General features: G+C 39.4%; 1 protein-coding gene across 3 annotated transcripts in view; it reads right to left on the bottom strand.

Moving 5' to 3' along the window:
* Positions 1–3,725: 3,725 nt before the first annotated feature.
* The window catches only part of LOC108414785, a 30,726-nt gene continuing 19,315 nt past the window's right edge, over positions 3,726–15,136 (bottom strand). For all 3 annotated transcript variants that reach the window (XM_037532911.1, XM_017687691.2, XM_037532910.1), the window contains 3 exons: positions 14,613–14,738; positions 7,899–8,065; positions 3,726–5,589 (listed from right to left, as the gene is read on the bottom strand). In XM_037532911.1, coding sequence (XP_037388808.1) covers positions 5,563–5,589; positions 7,899–8,065; positions 14,613–14,738 — 320 coding nt within the window. In that variant the 3' untranslated portion in view covers positions 3,726–5,562. The remainder of the gene's footprint in view (positions 5,590–7,898; positions 8,066–14,612; positions 14,739–15,136) is intronic.

Genomic DNA, 15,136 nt, shown 5'->3' with positions numbered 1-15,136 from the left:
GGACCAACCTGGCACACCTGTGGACTCCTCTACTTAAGACCGCAGGAAACAGCAGCACTTTGTCACACCTTTGTAGAGGAGTGACTACGGCACTTAGCCCTGGCAGGTATTTAAAAGGGACTGAAAAAAAAAAGCTGCAAAAACCAAATTGCCCCAAAAATACTTAATAGACAAAAAGAAGGCCTAAACAAGAAACGGCTCCAAGCCAAACAAAAAGTGTTCTACAAAGAACAAACAGGTGAAACATAAAGCTTATCTTCCTCTCATAATCACAGAGGACGTGCCTTTGGTTTTCTGATTACTGAACTTTTCTTGCTCGGCCTTTGTTTGAGCTCGCTGCTTCCAGCGTCCCCTTTGTCTGCCCTTTCCTGACGTTTTTCATTCCCATACGTTGATGTGGTTTTTCCTGTTTTCGCTTGTGCTTCCCGGTGGCACAGCGGTATCTCCTCGGATTCAGTACATCAGCGGTTCGAGCCTGGCTCTGAGCCACCTCAACCCCAACGTGCAGAATCACTCCATTTGCACTTCATCACCTCATTCATTTATTTAAGACCCTTTATCACAGGTTCTCCTCTCTGCACTTGGGTCCGTCTCTCTGCCATTCCGTAACACTATAATGGTTTATGCTAGAACTCATAGAGCACCCATACACTTTTGGTTGTTTGACTTCCTTTAGAAGAATTTAAGATGGAGGTTGATGGAATCTGTACTTAGAAAAAAAAACATGGATTTTTATTTTGGCAGTAAAAACAGGACACCAGGTAAAATGGAAAGAGCTGTCGGATGTCCACAAATATTCCCATATTTTTAGAACCAGAGTCGGTAGCTGTTGTTTTTCTTCTTTATTTAGGATTTTCAATTGTACTGTGTTCTGTTCTTTCAAACTCTCCCATACTGACCCTTTTCTCGTTTTTAACTTAAGCTGACTTTTAGACTTTTACTTATTAAATGAACATGGAAGTGTCAATGTTGGAGAAATGCTTGTTTTTTTTTTTGTGCCGCTTCATTCCATTCATTTACATCATTAAGAACGCCCCAATGCCGTTTTTTTGGTACTGGGCACTGCGGATTGGGCTGCCCACCTCTCCAGGCAAGTGTGCTCACTGCCCCCTAGTGTTTGTGTGTGTGCTCACTTGGTGCTTCACTTCATGGATGGGTTAAATGCGGAGGTGAAATTTCCCCGCTGTGGGACTAATAAGGGTCACTTAATCTTAACCAAACCTCCTGTGAACATAAACTGTAGCTATGATGGGATGAAATGTAGACCAGAAAACTGTTCCTCACACCATCATACTGCACCACCTGCATGTATTGTTGACCAAGCATCAAATTCTGATCCCTCCATCAACACGACGCAAGAGAAACCTGAGGAATCATTGATCAATCGTGCAAACACACATTTTCATGCATAAACCTCACATACATGTTTTTAGGCATAGAATTTTATGTCTGTCAAAATATTTGTATACTTAGAACTACTCATAACCATGTGTGTGCAGAAACCCCTAGTGATAGAATAGTGTAATTGCAGGTGTACCTGCTATGAGATGTACAGACACTCTCTCTCTCTCTCTCTCTCTCCCTCTCTCTCTCTCTCTCTCTCTCTCTCTCTCTCTCTCTCTCTCTCTCTCTCTCTCTCTCTCTCTCAATATGTTATTCAAATGCAATAGACTGTACCTGATCAGAGTTGTTCTGATTAGTAACACATTTTTCTTTGTTAAACTATGATTTTAAAAACTCTAACGTTCTCAAAAGAGGCTTGATGAGAGACCCGTTGGGTTGTTTTAAATTCTAAAGCTTGTCTGCCCATTGTAGCCACTTTCAACAGTGGACGGGTTAGCACTCTGACCGCTTTGTGGCTGTGTAGCCCCACAAGCAGAAGGGTGCAATGCATCAGTGTAAATTTATAAGACTTGTGCTACAGTAGCCCTTTTGATGAGCCTTGGATGCCTGACACCCTGTTGTCAGTTTATGGTCTGTCTCTCCTCAAACTGTTGAGAGTTACTCACTACCTCTGACCAGGAGCACCCCACAAACCTTCCTGTTTTGGAGATGTTCCAACCCAGTTGTCTGGCTATGACTATTTAGCCCTTGTCGGATTGGTTGGGTCTTCATGCCTGCCTATTTCTCCCACATCCAGAATCAACTGTTCACTTTCTGCCTACTACATCCCAGACCATGTGTGCTGAAATGATTCATGAAGAAACTTGAGTAACTCATTTACTAAAAATCATCTATGCATGTTATTTGCATAAAAAGTGGGGCCACTGTGCAAGATATAAGTACAAACAAAATGCAATAATGTGCAAATAATTTAAACCTATATTTAATTGGAAATGTTACAAAGACAACATATCAAATGTTGAAACTGAGAATTTGTATTGTTCTGTGAAAAATATGCCCATTTTGAATTTGATGCCAACAAGTTCCAAAAAAGTTGGGATAGGGGCAACAAAAGGCTGGTCAAGTTGTGTAATGCTTAAAAAACACCTGGTGGTTAATTGGTAACAGGTCAGTAACATGATTGAGTATAAAAAGAGCATCCCAGAGAGGCGGAGTCTCTCAGAAGTTAAGATGAGGAGGAGTTCACCACTCTGTAGAAAACTGCATGATAAATAGTACAACAAATTCAAGGGAACGTTTCTCAACATAAAATAGGACCTGGGGACTTCATCATCTACAGTAAACAATTTTATTAAAATATTTAGAGAATCTGGAGAAATCTCTGTATGCAAGAGACAAGGCCAAAAACCAGTATTTGCTGTCAATGATCACTGGGCATTGCATTTAAAAACAGACATGATTCTGTAGTGGAAATCACTGCATGGGTTCAGAAACCCTTCTGAAAACCGCTGTCTGTGAACACAATTTGTCACTGCATCCACAAATGCAGGCTAAAACTCTAAAATGCAAAGAAGAAACCGTATGTGAACAGGATCCAGAAATGCTGCCACCTTCTTGGGGCCTGAGCTCATTTAAAATGGACTGAGGGGAAGTTAAAAAGTGTCCTGTGGTCTGTCAAATCAAAATTTTAAATCCTTTGAAATCATGGATACTGTGTCCTCTGGGCTAAAGACCACTCAGCTTTTTTTTATCAGTGCAGAGCTCAAAATCCAGTATTCATGATGATATAGGGGTGCATTAGTGCACATCTGTGAAAGCACCATTAATGCTGAACTATATATACATACTTTGGCAACATGTTGCCACCTAGACCCCGTCATTTTCAGGGAAGGCCTTGCTTATTTCAGCAAGACAATGTAAAACAATTCTGCATGTATTACATTATTTATTAAAAGAGTCTGGCTGCTAAACTGGCCTGCCTGCAGTCCAGACCTGTCGCCACTGAAAACATTTGCCACATTACGACAGTAAAAATATGGCAAAGGAAACCCCGAACTGTTGAGCATGTGAAATACTAGATCATCGAAGAACAGGAACACATTTCCCATTCAAAATGACAGCAATTGGTGTCCTTTGTTCCCAAATGCTTACAGAGTGTTGTTAGAAGAGGAGGTGATGAAACACAGTGGTAAACATGCCCCCATCCCAACTTTTTTGGAGCGTGTAGGCGTTAAATTCAAAATGGACATTTTTCAGAAAACAATTATATTCCCCAGTTTCAACATATGGTTTATTAGATTTGCATATCATTGCATTCTGTGCACATTCTTGCGCAAGTCCAGCTGTTTATAACTGTGTGCAACCCAACCAAAAAAAAACTCTGTTAGAGAAGCATCTTTTATTTGCAGAATTTTGATCCTCATATCTTGATCACATGTTTGTCTTTGAGTTTAGCTGCTGCAGTGAATCACCTGGTGGACATTTTGGATCATAGTATAATTCAAAACGTGTTTGTGTCCACTTGCATGGGTCTACACTGTATAACCAAAGGTATGCGGACATCTGACCATCACACCTCTATGAACTTGGCAAGCATTAATATGGAGCTTCAATTTGACCATAACATCACTTACAGTTGACCAGGGCAGATCTAGCAGGGCAGAAATTTCAAGAACTGAACTGTCATAAAGGTGACATCATAAGACAGTGCCAAGTTTAAAGTCACTGAGTGTTAACCTGCACTAAATAATCCAATATAATCAGATTTTGGCAGTTATCTAATTATTCAAGTGGCCATGTAAACAGTATACTGCAGTTTCTTAGATTAGATAAAGGCCTAGGAATCAAGTGTACAAATCTGAAAAAGAGAGCTATATTTTGGCCCAGTAATCGGGTTTTCCATAGCACGTCTACCTTTCCTTTGCCTTCTTTCAGTGTTTTCCGTCTGCACCCACAAGATAGCAACAAAACACTTTTGGAGCGAAGCTAAAACCAACTATATACTTCACAAAATAAAAGATTTTAACATTCATCTTCTGGATTATGTTTGTTGATATTTTCTGAAAACGTCAGTGGCATAACATTTGTGTTTGTCAGTCTTATTCTTGAGTTTATTGGCTGGGTGTAAAGCAGAAATCAAATTATTCCCTGACTTCTGCGCATCCGGAGTTTTATTATTATCCGATTACTCAAGTGCAGATGTTGAACGAATTACTGACAAAATCTGATTTTCTGCAGTTAGCGCATTAATAACTGCGAGTGTAAAGACACTCACTGAGCTCTTCAGCACAACCCAGTCTGCTGCATGTGGAGATTTCATGGCTATGCGCTTGATTTTATACACCTGTTACCAATGGGTGTGGCTCAGCCACCTGGATTCATTAATAAGCAGGGGTGTCCACATACGTTTGTCCGTATCAAGGCCATATGTTCCAGTGTCCAGATCTCTGCACTAACGAACTACATAACTAACAAATTGTAAGCGGGAATTCTTTTAAAAATCAAATGTGAAAAGGTTTCCCACTAAATCCCTCCTGCAGTCAATCAGCCTAGACATGCTTTAGTTTTAGTTTAGTTTTGGGGTGCAAGGCTAATACAGTGTTCGGATTGTGAAGGCCAGACCAATACGTTGATTGACTGATAATATCGGCCAATAATGAGTTTTGTGAATTTATTGGTGTAAAGTACAGTTTAACTTAGTAATTACACACTGCTAACATGAGAATCATAAGACAACATTTAAGCTACAGACAGCAAAGAAAGAAGCTCTAAGCTGCAGTGGGGTGTGTGTGTGTGTGTGTGTGTGTGTGTGTGTGTGTGTGTGTGTGTGTTGGGGGGTCAGTATTTAACATGCTGGGTTCAAAAGCTTGTCAGGCAGTAACTGAGAGCTCAGGACTTGCAAAGGGTCAATTGTTTAAGTTCAAAAGTTCAGGTAGAATCAAAGTTTACTATCTTAGCTGCACCTGAATCCATATTCTTTTAGAAAACATTGATAAGGTAAATGCTGTAGGACTAAACCAGCAGTGTAAAATATATATCATTCTAAAAGTATCCAAAAAAACCACTTTCTGCTGTTCACTCTCACGTAGGCTAAACTAAATCCTTTTCTCACAGATTCCAACTGCAGGGTGATTACAGGGATAATCAGCCCAGGTTGATAAACGTTCAGATCCAGTGTATTCATAGCCAGTTATAGCACAGTCCTCTTTTCCTCCATGATCATTGGGTTCCCCTGTCCACCAGAACCTGAAACACAGAGAATCTGATTATGTTCACTGTTACACCCCTAGACCTTCTTAGAATAAGTGAATAACTGCATCACAAGCAGAGTTCAGTTCAGTTAAGTGGTCTCTTACTCAGTGGTCAGTCCTGAGTTGTCCACCCATAATTCAGTCATTAAGATGTTAATATTCTGTCTTTATTAAAGACAAATTTATGCTCTCAGTCCAGCTCTTCTTCTCAGTAGAGATGTAGTAGAAACTGTCTCTGAAACACCTCTGTTTTTGCTCTTTTCACAGAAAACGTCATGCATTAGTAGATCAGGTCAATTAAAAGGGACTTCCATCTGATTCTTCAGAGTTTCTGCATAATTCAATCTTTAAGATGTTGATGCTCCATTCTTACGACGCATACAGAGTCAATTGTTTACAGTGCTGGTGACAGGAACCAGAACCATGTGCAATTTACTGTCTCTAACAGTTGCATCACAGAAAGAAAGCCATTATGTGAAATAATTAGAAATATACTGTCTGATGTCTGAGACGGTCTGAGTTTGAATAAAATTTTGATCTAACATAACTTAAGTAGTACATTCATGACACAGAGCACCAGTTTAAGGCAAAATAGCACTAAGAAAATCGTTGCGGATTTACCACTGTTGTACTATTATCAATATTATACAGAAAAACTCTGGAGGTGAGTAGGTGACACTTTGGACAGCAAGAAATGGCAATATTTGTGTTGGAGAGAGTGTGAGAGAGTTCCTATCACCACCTTGTAAAGAAAATCAAGTCGGTATGTTTCTCTACAATTAAGCACTTCTCATTAAACTACTATGAATGACTTTGTGACTGAATTATGCAGACATTTTGAACAATCAGGTTAGGTAAGTTATAAACGTCCACTTATACATAGTGTAATTAAGCTCGTCTTAATAGTCTCAAAGTGCAACTACACTGACTGCAATATGTGGTACAGTAAGGAACTACACATAGCATGAGTGGTCGCTGCGCTCTGATATTCTGTAATTGCCTGTATGCCCTGTCTCCTCTGCATTACCGGTCCAGTTATAGTGTAAAAGTTAAGCTAATATAAAAACTTCAAACACCTCAGTAGAGAGAAATCTTAACGAATAATGGTCCTAATTCATTGTCAGCTTACAAAAATAAGGATTAAAAGCACACTGATTGACTTTGAGATTTTCATATACATCATATGTATTGTGTAGATGTTTAAAAGTCAGGGGCTCCAGAAGGCTGTTCACTGGCTCATCTCAAAATAATAAAGACAGTAACAGATGTATGAGCTGCCAGTAATGTAATTCTTCACAAAAACTAAAATAGACCATGATATTCACTAAATCATCCTATTTTACTGTAAACACAGATAAAAAGACACACTTTCTAATACAGATACTGTTCTGAAGTGCGTCAGAGAAAAAGCCATCAGTGATAAAGCTCCATATTAATGTCCATGGCTCTGGAATGAGATGTCCAACAAGATAAAATAGGTGTCAATGTTCCTGTTGCTGCCTGCAGTCAGCTATAACATCTTCACTGTTTTTCACCAGTGCTAACATTTTTGAAAACATGGCTTTAATGTAATTTTGGTTGAAATAGTTTTTTTGTTAAATAGTTGACAGTCATTTAGAGTGGATTTAGCAGCCTCCAGTTTCTCCAGCAGGGGGTGCCGTTAGCACACAAGTCACTCTTGTGTGTCTCCTTAAAAAGAGAAGAAACTACCACAAATGCATTTTTTGCAGACTTTTAAAATGAAACATGAAATAGTTTTCAAAGAGACTGTGACTTACTCCGTATTATGTAACTTATGGGATTTTCATTCAGTGGGGCAATTTAATCGCTTTACCCTGTTTTTTTTTCTTTTTATTTAAATGTGACACTAACTATATTTAGATTTTGGCCTAGAATGCAGTAATAGCCAGATGAGTGGCACCCAGGGACAGTGAGCAGTGCCAGTAGACTATGATCACACCTTGTTTGTGTATCTTTATGTTAAACATCAGCTTTCAGTTTTTGGGCGAGTTGCAAGGGAGCTCAATTATGTCTTATTGTGTTATGCTAATTTTATCAGTATAGTGTCAGGGTTTGATCTCGATCTTTGAGGCACTGATCACAAGTAGTTTCAGGGCCCACAAGCAGGTTAAATCACCTCTGACAGTAATCAGAGGGCTGGAGTGGTTGGTCATGGACTCTCTTGGAGGAATGCATGACAGACATTAAATTGTACAATTTGGGTGTGAATCATGCTGCCTGTTCTTAGCAGAGCAATTCCACAGTAGTGTCCTATGATCACTAACTTCAGCTTTATTTACTCACCTGCTTTTCTTTCTGGCCCATCTCATTCTTCATGTTGTAATTATTGGTCTGTATAGGCAGGTTGTTGTGCCTGACCCACAGCAACATGATGACACTCAGCAGGAGAACAAACAGCAACACTGCAGCCAGTCTGTAGTATCTGCTCTTTGCTTTGTTGATTCTGGAAACTAGAAAGATGCACAATGATATTCACCAATTCATTGCATTTCTCTTTACCTGTGATATACAACATTGGTTGATGTTTTATATTATTTCATTGTCAAATTGAAATATATATATGCCCTGCGATGGACTGGCGACCTGTCCAGGGTGTATCCTGCCTTCCGCCTGATGACTGCTGGGATAGGCTCCAGCATCCCCCCCGCGACCCTGAGGGAGAAGCGGCTTAGAAAATGGATGGATATGTGTATATATATATATATATATATAATTAACCTGTAAAATGAGCAGTTACTACTTTTTTAATGGATGTAAGACTGCATCAACACAACGTGCAGCTGTTGAACAACATTGATTTGCAATGTTGTTCAATCGCTTGTTTGTCTAATAAAAAAGTGAAAACAGTAACAGAAAAATGAAACAGAGATTCCCCAGTAAAACTGTCATTAAAGTCCTCTGCACATTTCTAAAGGTGGGGATTGTCAAAGGTCCCATGACACGATAACATGATGATATTTATGATGATGAGATTAAGTCAGGCAGAAGATGATGATTTATTGATCATATTCAGAGCAGATTCCCAGGTTGTATCTGATAATACAACATCCAACTCTGTACTCCACACAGTTTGTATTCATTCCATTGGTGCATTATCAGTATTAATGAACATCTTGTACTTTCTCGAGATCAGACCCTTGCTAGGCATTGAAAATTCAAGAATTTTCTCCCAAATGTTTTTAGAAGGTAAAGTTGGGAAGTTTGAATATTGACTATGTATAGCATTTCGGGTTTGAAGAAAATGATAAAAGGATGAGGGTGGTACCTAAAATTTAGATGAAAGGTCAGTGGAAGAAAAAACGCCTTTAAGGTACAAATCTGTGAATCTAATTATACCCTTCTTGTGCCAGACACTAAAGGTTTGATCCATTTTTGCAGGAATGAACATGTGTTTATTACATATAGGACCCAAGGTAGAGAACTTGTTGAAGCCAAAATGATGTCAGAATTGAAACCATATTTTTAAAGTAGATCTAACAACTGGACATGATGAGTAATTTGAGATGGATAAAGGTAAATTAGAAGTAACTAGGGCTAACAGTGAGATATTAATACAGGAATTTGCTTCTGAGATACACCAGTCTAACTGAGGGCACTGATACCAATTATATTTTGTGCATTGGTTGTCCAATAATAGTGTAAAAAATGAGGAAAAGCAAGGCCTCCTGTACTTCTTTGTTGCTGAAGAAGATTCCTATGTATTCTAAGGGTCTTAAGGGGTCATTTTAATACAGTTTATTTGGCCTACTAAAGATAGATGTAAAGCATCCCATTTCTGAAGATCTTGTTTGAGTTTATCCAGAAGAGGTATAAAGTTTTTGGAGTTCTTTAAATGAGCGAGTGATGTATACTCTTATATATACATATACTCTTTGAATAATTTACTTTATAACCAGAGAAACGACCAAACTGGACTAACATTTTAATAACTTGGGGTGTACAAAATGATGGGTCTGATATGTATAATATTAAGTCGTCTGCATACCTTGTATTCTATTCCCCTTCTGCATATGCCTTGAAAGTTAGCTGTTATTGATAAAGGTTCGATAACTAATGCAAACAAACTCGGGCTCAAGGGACACCCTTGCCTAGTAGCTCTAGAAAGGGGGAAATAATCAGAATTGAATCCATTGGTAGTTACACAAACTGTAGGGGAGGTATATAACAACTGTATCCAGGAAATTAATTTTGGACCAAATCCAAAGTGTTTTAATACAGCAAATATGTATGCCCACTCCACTCTATCGAATGCTTTCTCAGCATCGAGCGAAGCGATAGTCTCCGGTAATTCAGAATGTGAGGTGCTATATACAACACTGAGCAGTTTACGTATATTCACAAATGAAGAACGTCCTTGCATAAATCTAGTCTGAGAAATTAAACTAAGTCTAACCTTTTCCTAATAGAAAGAAGTTTAGCCAAGATCTTGACCTCTACATTCAGTAATGAAATGGGTCTATATGAGCTACATTCCACTGGATCTTTGCCTGGTTTTAAAAGGAGTGTAATGGAGGCTTCGGTTAAAGTCTTAGGTAAACAGCCAGATTGTAATGCATAATTATACATTTGAAGAAGAAGTGGGGCTAACTTGTTAGCAAATTTTTTATAGATATTTATTTTTTATATATCAACTAGATAGCCATCAGGCCCTGGGGTCTTGCTGCTTTGCATTTTAGCAATTGAACCCAAGATCTCTTCAATTTGTATTGGCTCCTCTAGTTGAGCTTGAATTGTTTCATCTAATTCAGCGATTTTTAGATCTTCCAACAAGGTGATCATTTCTGAATTGGTCTTGTGGGGCTTCAGATGAGTAAAGTTTCATGTAGTACTCTTTGAAAATGGTATTTATTTGTGTTTGGTCTTTGACAATATCACCACTTGCGCTACAAACTTGAGGGATAAGCTGGGCGACTGATCCGGCCTTTAACTGTCGTGCTAAGAGCCGACCTGCTCTATCCCCATTTTCATAAACATATCCATGGAATTTAAGAAGGGCTTTGTCTGTAGATAGTAGATTATACTGTGACTGGAGCTTAATCCGTTCTTTGTACAGATCTGGAAGGGGGAAGTTGAGTATAGTTGATCTATCTTATTTATATCACTAATTTTGAATGTGTTTGACTGTGTTGAGCATAGAAGAAAAAGCGATTGTTTCCCCTCTGATAACTACTTTCAGAGTTTCCCACAAAATTGAAGGAGAAGTTAGATCAGATGTATTTTCCAGTATAAAATTATCTAGCGCCACCAAAATTGACACACAAAAATTCTCATTTGATATTAACGCTGTATTCAATTTCCAAGGAATGTGCGATTTAGGGGTTGAGTGGATCATTATATCCAAAGACAGAGGGGAGTGGTCAAGATTCTACTATAGCATGATATTCTAAATCTTTAACACAGTGAAGGAGGGACTTGTCTACAAAAAAAAGATCTATTCTCGAGTAGGATTGGTGGACATGAGAGAAGAATGAGAAGACCTTTTTATCGGGGTAGATGACACACCATGGATCAATGCAACCATTCTGTGACAAAAATGTTGACCATGTCTGTGCAAATTTTGATGCTGTAGATATTTTAGGGTTGGAACGGTCTAGTGCAGGGTCCCTTGCACAGTTTAAGTCTCCACCAAAAATTAGACGATATGAATTTATATCCGGTAGAAGAGATATTATTTTATTAGCAAAATGAACACCATCCCAGGTAGGAGCGTATATGTTCAGTAGGAGGACAGGAACATGATAAACTGAGAATAATGCCTTTTTATGTACTAAGATGGCAGGACGCCAACTTCTAGTGTTAAAAAAAGAATGAACTTTTTAAGTCTGCTGTGGTCAAAAGTACGGAAGAAATATAACTTTCCAATTTAGTTTTTTAAGATGTGTAAAAATTCTTGCTTTTTTAACAGGACCGTTTAAGCCTTTCACGTTCCAGCTGACAAACCAAGTAGCAGCCCCTTCCCATATTAGTTTGGTGTTCACCTTACTGTCCATATATTAACGTTTTGGAGATGATGAAGTGACTGAATACCTGACATTGACCTGACCATAACATATCGGGCAAAATTTAAAAAAGACCAGTAAAAATACACAAAAACAGAAAATAATCTAACACACATAATTAACGCCTATGCTAACCTAACAAGATTTGATTAACTGCAGGCTATAATATTAAATCATGTAATGCTATAGAAACTCCCAATATTATCAACAGACTGAACTTTACACTATGGAGGAGACCAAATACCTGTAAAATCTATCAATGCTTGATAGTTAAACCCCCACATACTTATCCATAGTGGTGATCTCCAACTGGAAAACGATCCCACTCAGAATAATGGTATCAATCCAAATAACAACAATAGTAATAGTAATAAAAGTGCCTACCTTTGCACATTCAACACATTCTCATGTTGATCGTTTAAATAAGCAAGTCCAAGATCTGACAAGTAGCAGGCTAACAGTTCGCAGCTAATAGTCCATAGCCAACGGTCCACGGGCAACAGTTTGCTGCTAGTTCCATGTTTGAGTAACATAGTTGTCTACCCTTCAGCCAAACCAATCAGACCTGGCAGTGATGACCTCGTTTAGCTGGAGAGAACCGTTCATTGAAGAACGCCAGAGCTCATTCTGGGGTATCAAACGTAAAGGTCTCCATGCCAAGTTTCACTCGCAGACGAGCTGGGGTACAGCAGTTGGAAGCGAACCTTCTTTTCAAACAGTGTTTAATCTCTTTGTATGCTGCGTGTTTCCTTGACAGGGCTGCGCTCAGATCGGGGTAAAATCTCAAAGCACCTCCGTTGTAAGTTACTCTGTGCTCTCTTGCCCATCTAAGCACCTTTTCCTTCTCCTTGTACTGGTGAAAACACACAACAAATGGTCTAGGAAGTTGGTCTGCTTTTGGTTTTTGCACAAGTGAGTTGTAGGCTCTTTCCAGCTCTGGGGCCCTGTCAAACACTTCATCTCCCAAAACCTCCATCAGCATGCCGGAGATGAACTGTGTTAGGTCTTGACGGTCCTCATTGCCTTCTGGAATGTTTATAACACAGAGGTTGGATCTGCGCGATCTGTTTTCTAAGTCGTCCAGGTGGTCCAGCAATGTAGCATTTTGTTTCTGCAAATTTGTGATTGTGGTCTCAGCCTGGACGAGCTTCTCGAAGCTTTCACCCACGAGGACTTCTGTTGCAGTGAGGCGCCCGTTAAAGGAGTTAACTGTTCTGAATTAAGACTCTGATATCTTCTAGTACTCCAGCACGATGTCTGGCGAATTCGGCTACTAATAGATCAGTTGAGGAGGGTTCTGGCTGCTTGCTCTCACCTTGACCTGTCCTTTCCCTCTCTTTAATGGAGGCCGTGGCCGCCATGGTTGGGTGTTCTGCACTTTCTGCTTTACATTGCTCATCATGATGAGTGTATATCAAATAAGGGATTTATATTTTAGTTTATGAGGCTTTTAGGCATCAATTACACAATAATAAAAGTTAAAAGAGAAAGTAATGTTTGGAGCTCCTCACACGCATATCCTCCCCCTACGTCACCATACCAGAAGTCCAAGTCAAGATATTTCTGATCCCAATGCAATATTATTGTGATACAAAACGTATTGCGATATTTTGTGATTTAATACCTTTTTTTGACTTCAGATATAACCACCAGGTTTTTGTCATCAATCTCTAATCCTTGTGCAACATTTTGCAGGAGGTCTGCAGTTCTTAGCCCAGTGTAACCTTCATGTAGTGTTCTAGTTTGGAGAACGTGAGGCAGAAATCGCCAGTGTTCTGGATAACGTGCCGTTATAGTCACATAGAAGTCTGCTGCACTTTATTGGGAACACCTCCTTGTTTCTACACTCATTGTGCATTTTATCGGCTCCGCTTACTGCAGTGACACTGACATGGTGGTGGCATGTTAGTGTGTGTTGCACTGGTATGAGTGGATCAGTCCAGAAGTAGTCTTTAAATCTGTCTTATGAATACTCATGTTAAAAGGTGTGCACAGGGGGCTACACCCAACACCTGTTACTTTGATGCAGTAATCAGTGTCATGTTAGAGCAACATAGAACTACAGCGAGATGCTTAGTACATCTTTTTGATCTAAAATTGCTAAAATTGTTGCCTCAGAGTTCTGACATCTACAACTGCCACATCTAGTCCTGTTTAGTTTATTATTCAATTCAGTGGCAGTTCCACCCATCCATCCATTTTCCAAGCCGCTTCTCCATCAGGGTCGCGGGTCACTGGCAGTTATTTAGACTTTTGTTGCGGGGACTTTTATTTTGATAGGCAGGTCCGTGTGATTAGGTAAACTTTGCAAGCCATATTTGCCTTTTTTTGTATGCCGTTCCTGAGTTATTCCTTCAGGCCAAGTTATGGACTGTGACCTCATCTCTTCTGAAAGCCCCCCATTTAAAAATACTCAGGAAAGTAGGAAGCCATCAAAAGTGCATTTGAAATTATGATGTGCAAGTTATGTCTACATAATGTCAACTGCAGCTGAAATAAAAAGTCCTTTGCACAGTTTCACTCTCAGAAGGTATATTAACCTCCTCTGTGTCTTAAGGGTTAATTTTCTCGTCTTTTTGCATGGCCTTTGTCATATTAGGCTCCACATACTCTCTATTGCGGCCCTCTCTCTCTCTCGCTTACTCTCTCTCTCTTGTGCTCTCCTTCTCTCTCTCTCTCGCTTGCTCTCTCTCTCTTGTGCTCTCCCTCCCTCTCTCTCTCTCTCTCTCTCTCTCTCTCCCCCCATATATATATATATATATATATATATATATATATATATACACACATATATGGGGGGGGGCTATACATACGTATATTTGTGTGTATATGTGTGTGTGTGTGTGTGTGTGTGTGTGTGTGTTTATACACATGACCAGTGGCACTAATACCAGTGGTCATAAAGTGCTTTGAGAAACTAGTCCTACATTACATCAAAGCCTCACTCCTTCTGTGTGTGTGTGTGTGTGTGTGTGTGTGTGTGTGTGTGTGTGTGTACCTGAGGTCACAGTCCCTTTACGGCTTCTGGACACACTCGTCTCTGGGACATCATCTTTATTGTCGTAGACATCCTCATAATCATGGCTCTCGTCTGAATGAGTTGATTTGTTGTCTGCTGTAATTCCTGAATTTGCATATATGTTCTCATTAATCATCAGCTCTTTGATCTTCTGTAAATGTGTTGATTTTATATACATACACACACACACACACACACACACACACACACACACACACACACACACACACACACACACACCGACCACTTTATTAGGTACACTAATTCACACTAGTTCAATTGCTTGTTAACACAAATAGCTAATCAGCCAATCACATGGCTGCAACTCTGTGCATTTAGACATGTAGAGGTGGTCAAGAAAACTTGCTCAAGTGCAGACCGGGCATTAGAATGGGGAAGAAGTGATTTAAGCGACTTCAGAAACTGCTGATCTACTGGGATTTTCATGCACAACCATCTCTAGTGTTTACAGAGAATGGTCCGAAAAAGAGAAGATATCCAGT

Source organism: Pygocentrus nattereri, chromosome 22, assembly GCF_015220715.1.
Source record: "Pygocentrus nattereri isolate fPygNat1 chromosome 22, fPygNat1.pri, whole genome shotgun sequence".
NCBI classification, from domain to species: domain Eukaryota; kingdom Metazoa; phylum Chordata; class Actinopteri; order Characiformes; family Serrasalmidae; genus Pygocentrus; species Pygocentrus nattereri.
The sequence above is the reverse complement of the archived record's forward strand: the minus strand, read 5'-3'. Positions and strand labels throughout refer to the sequence as shown.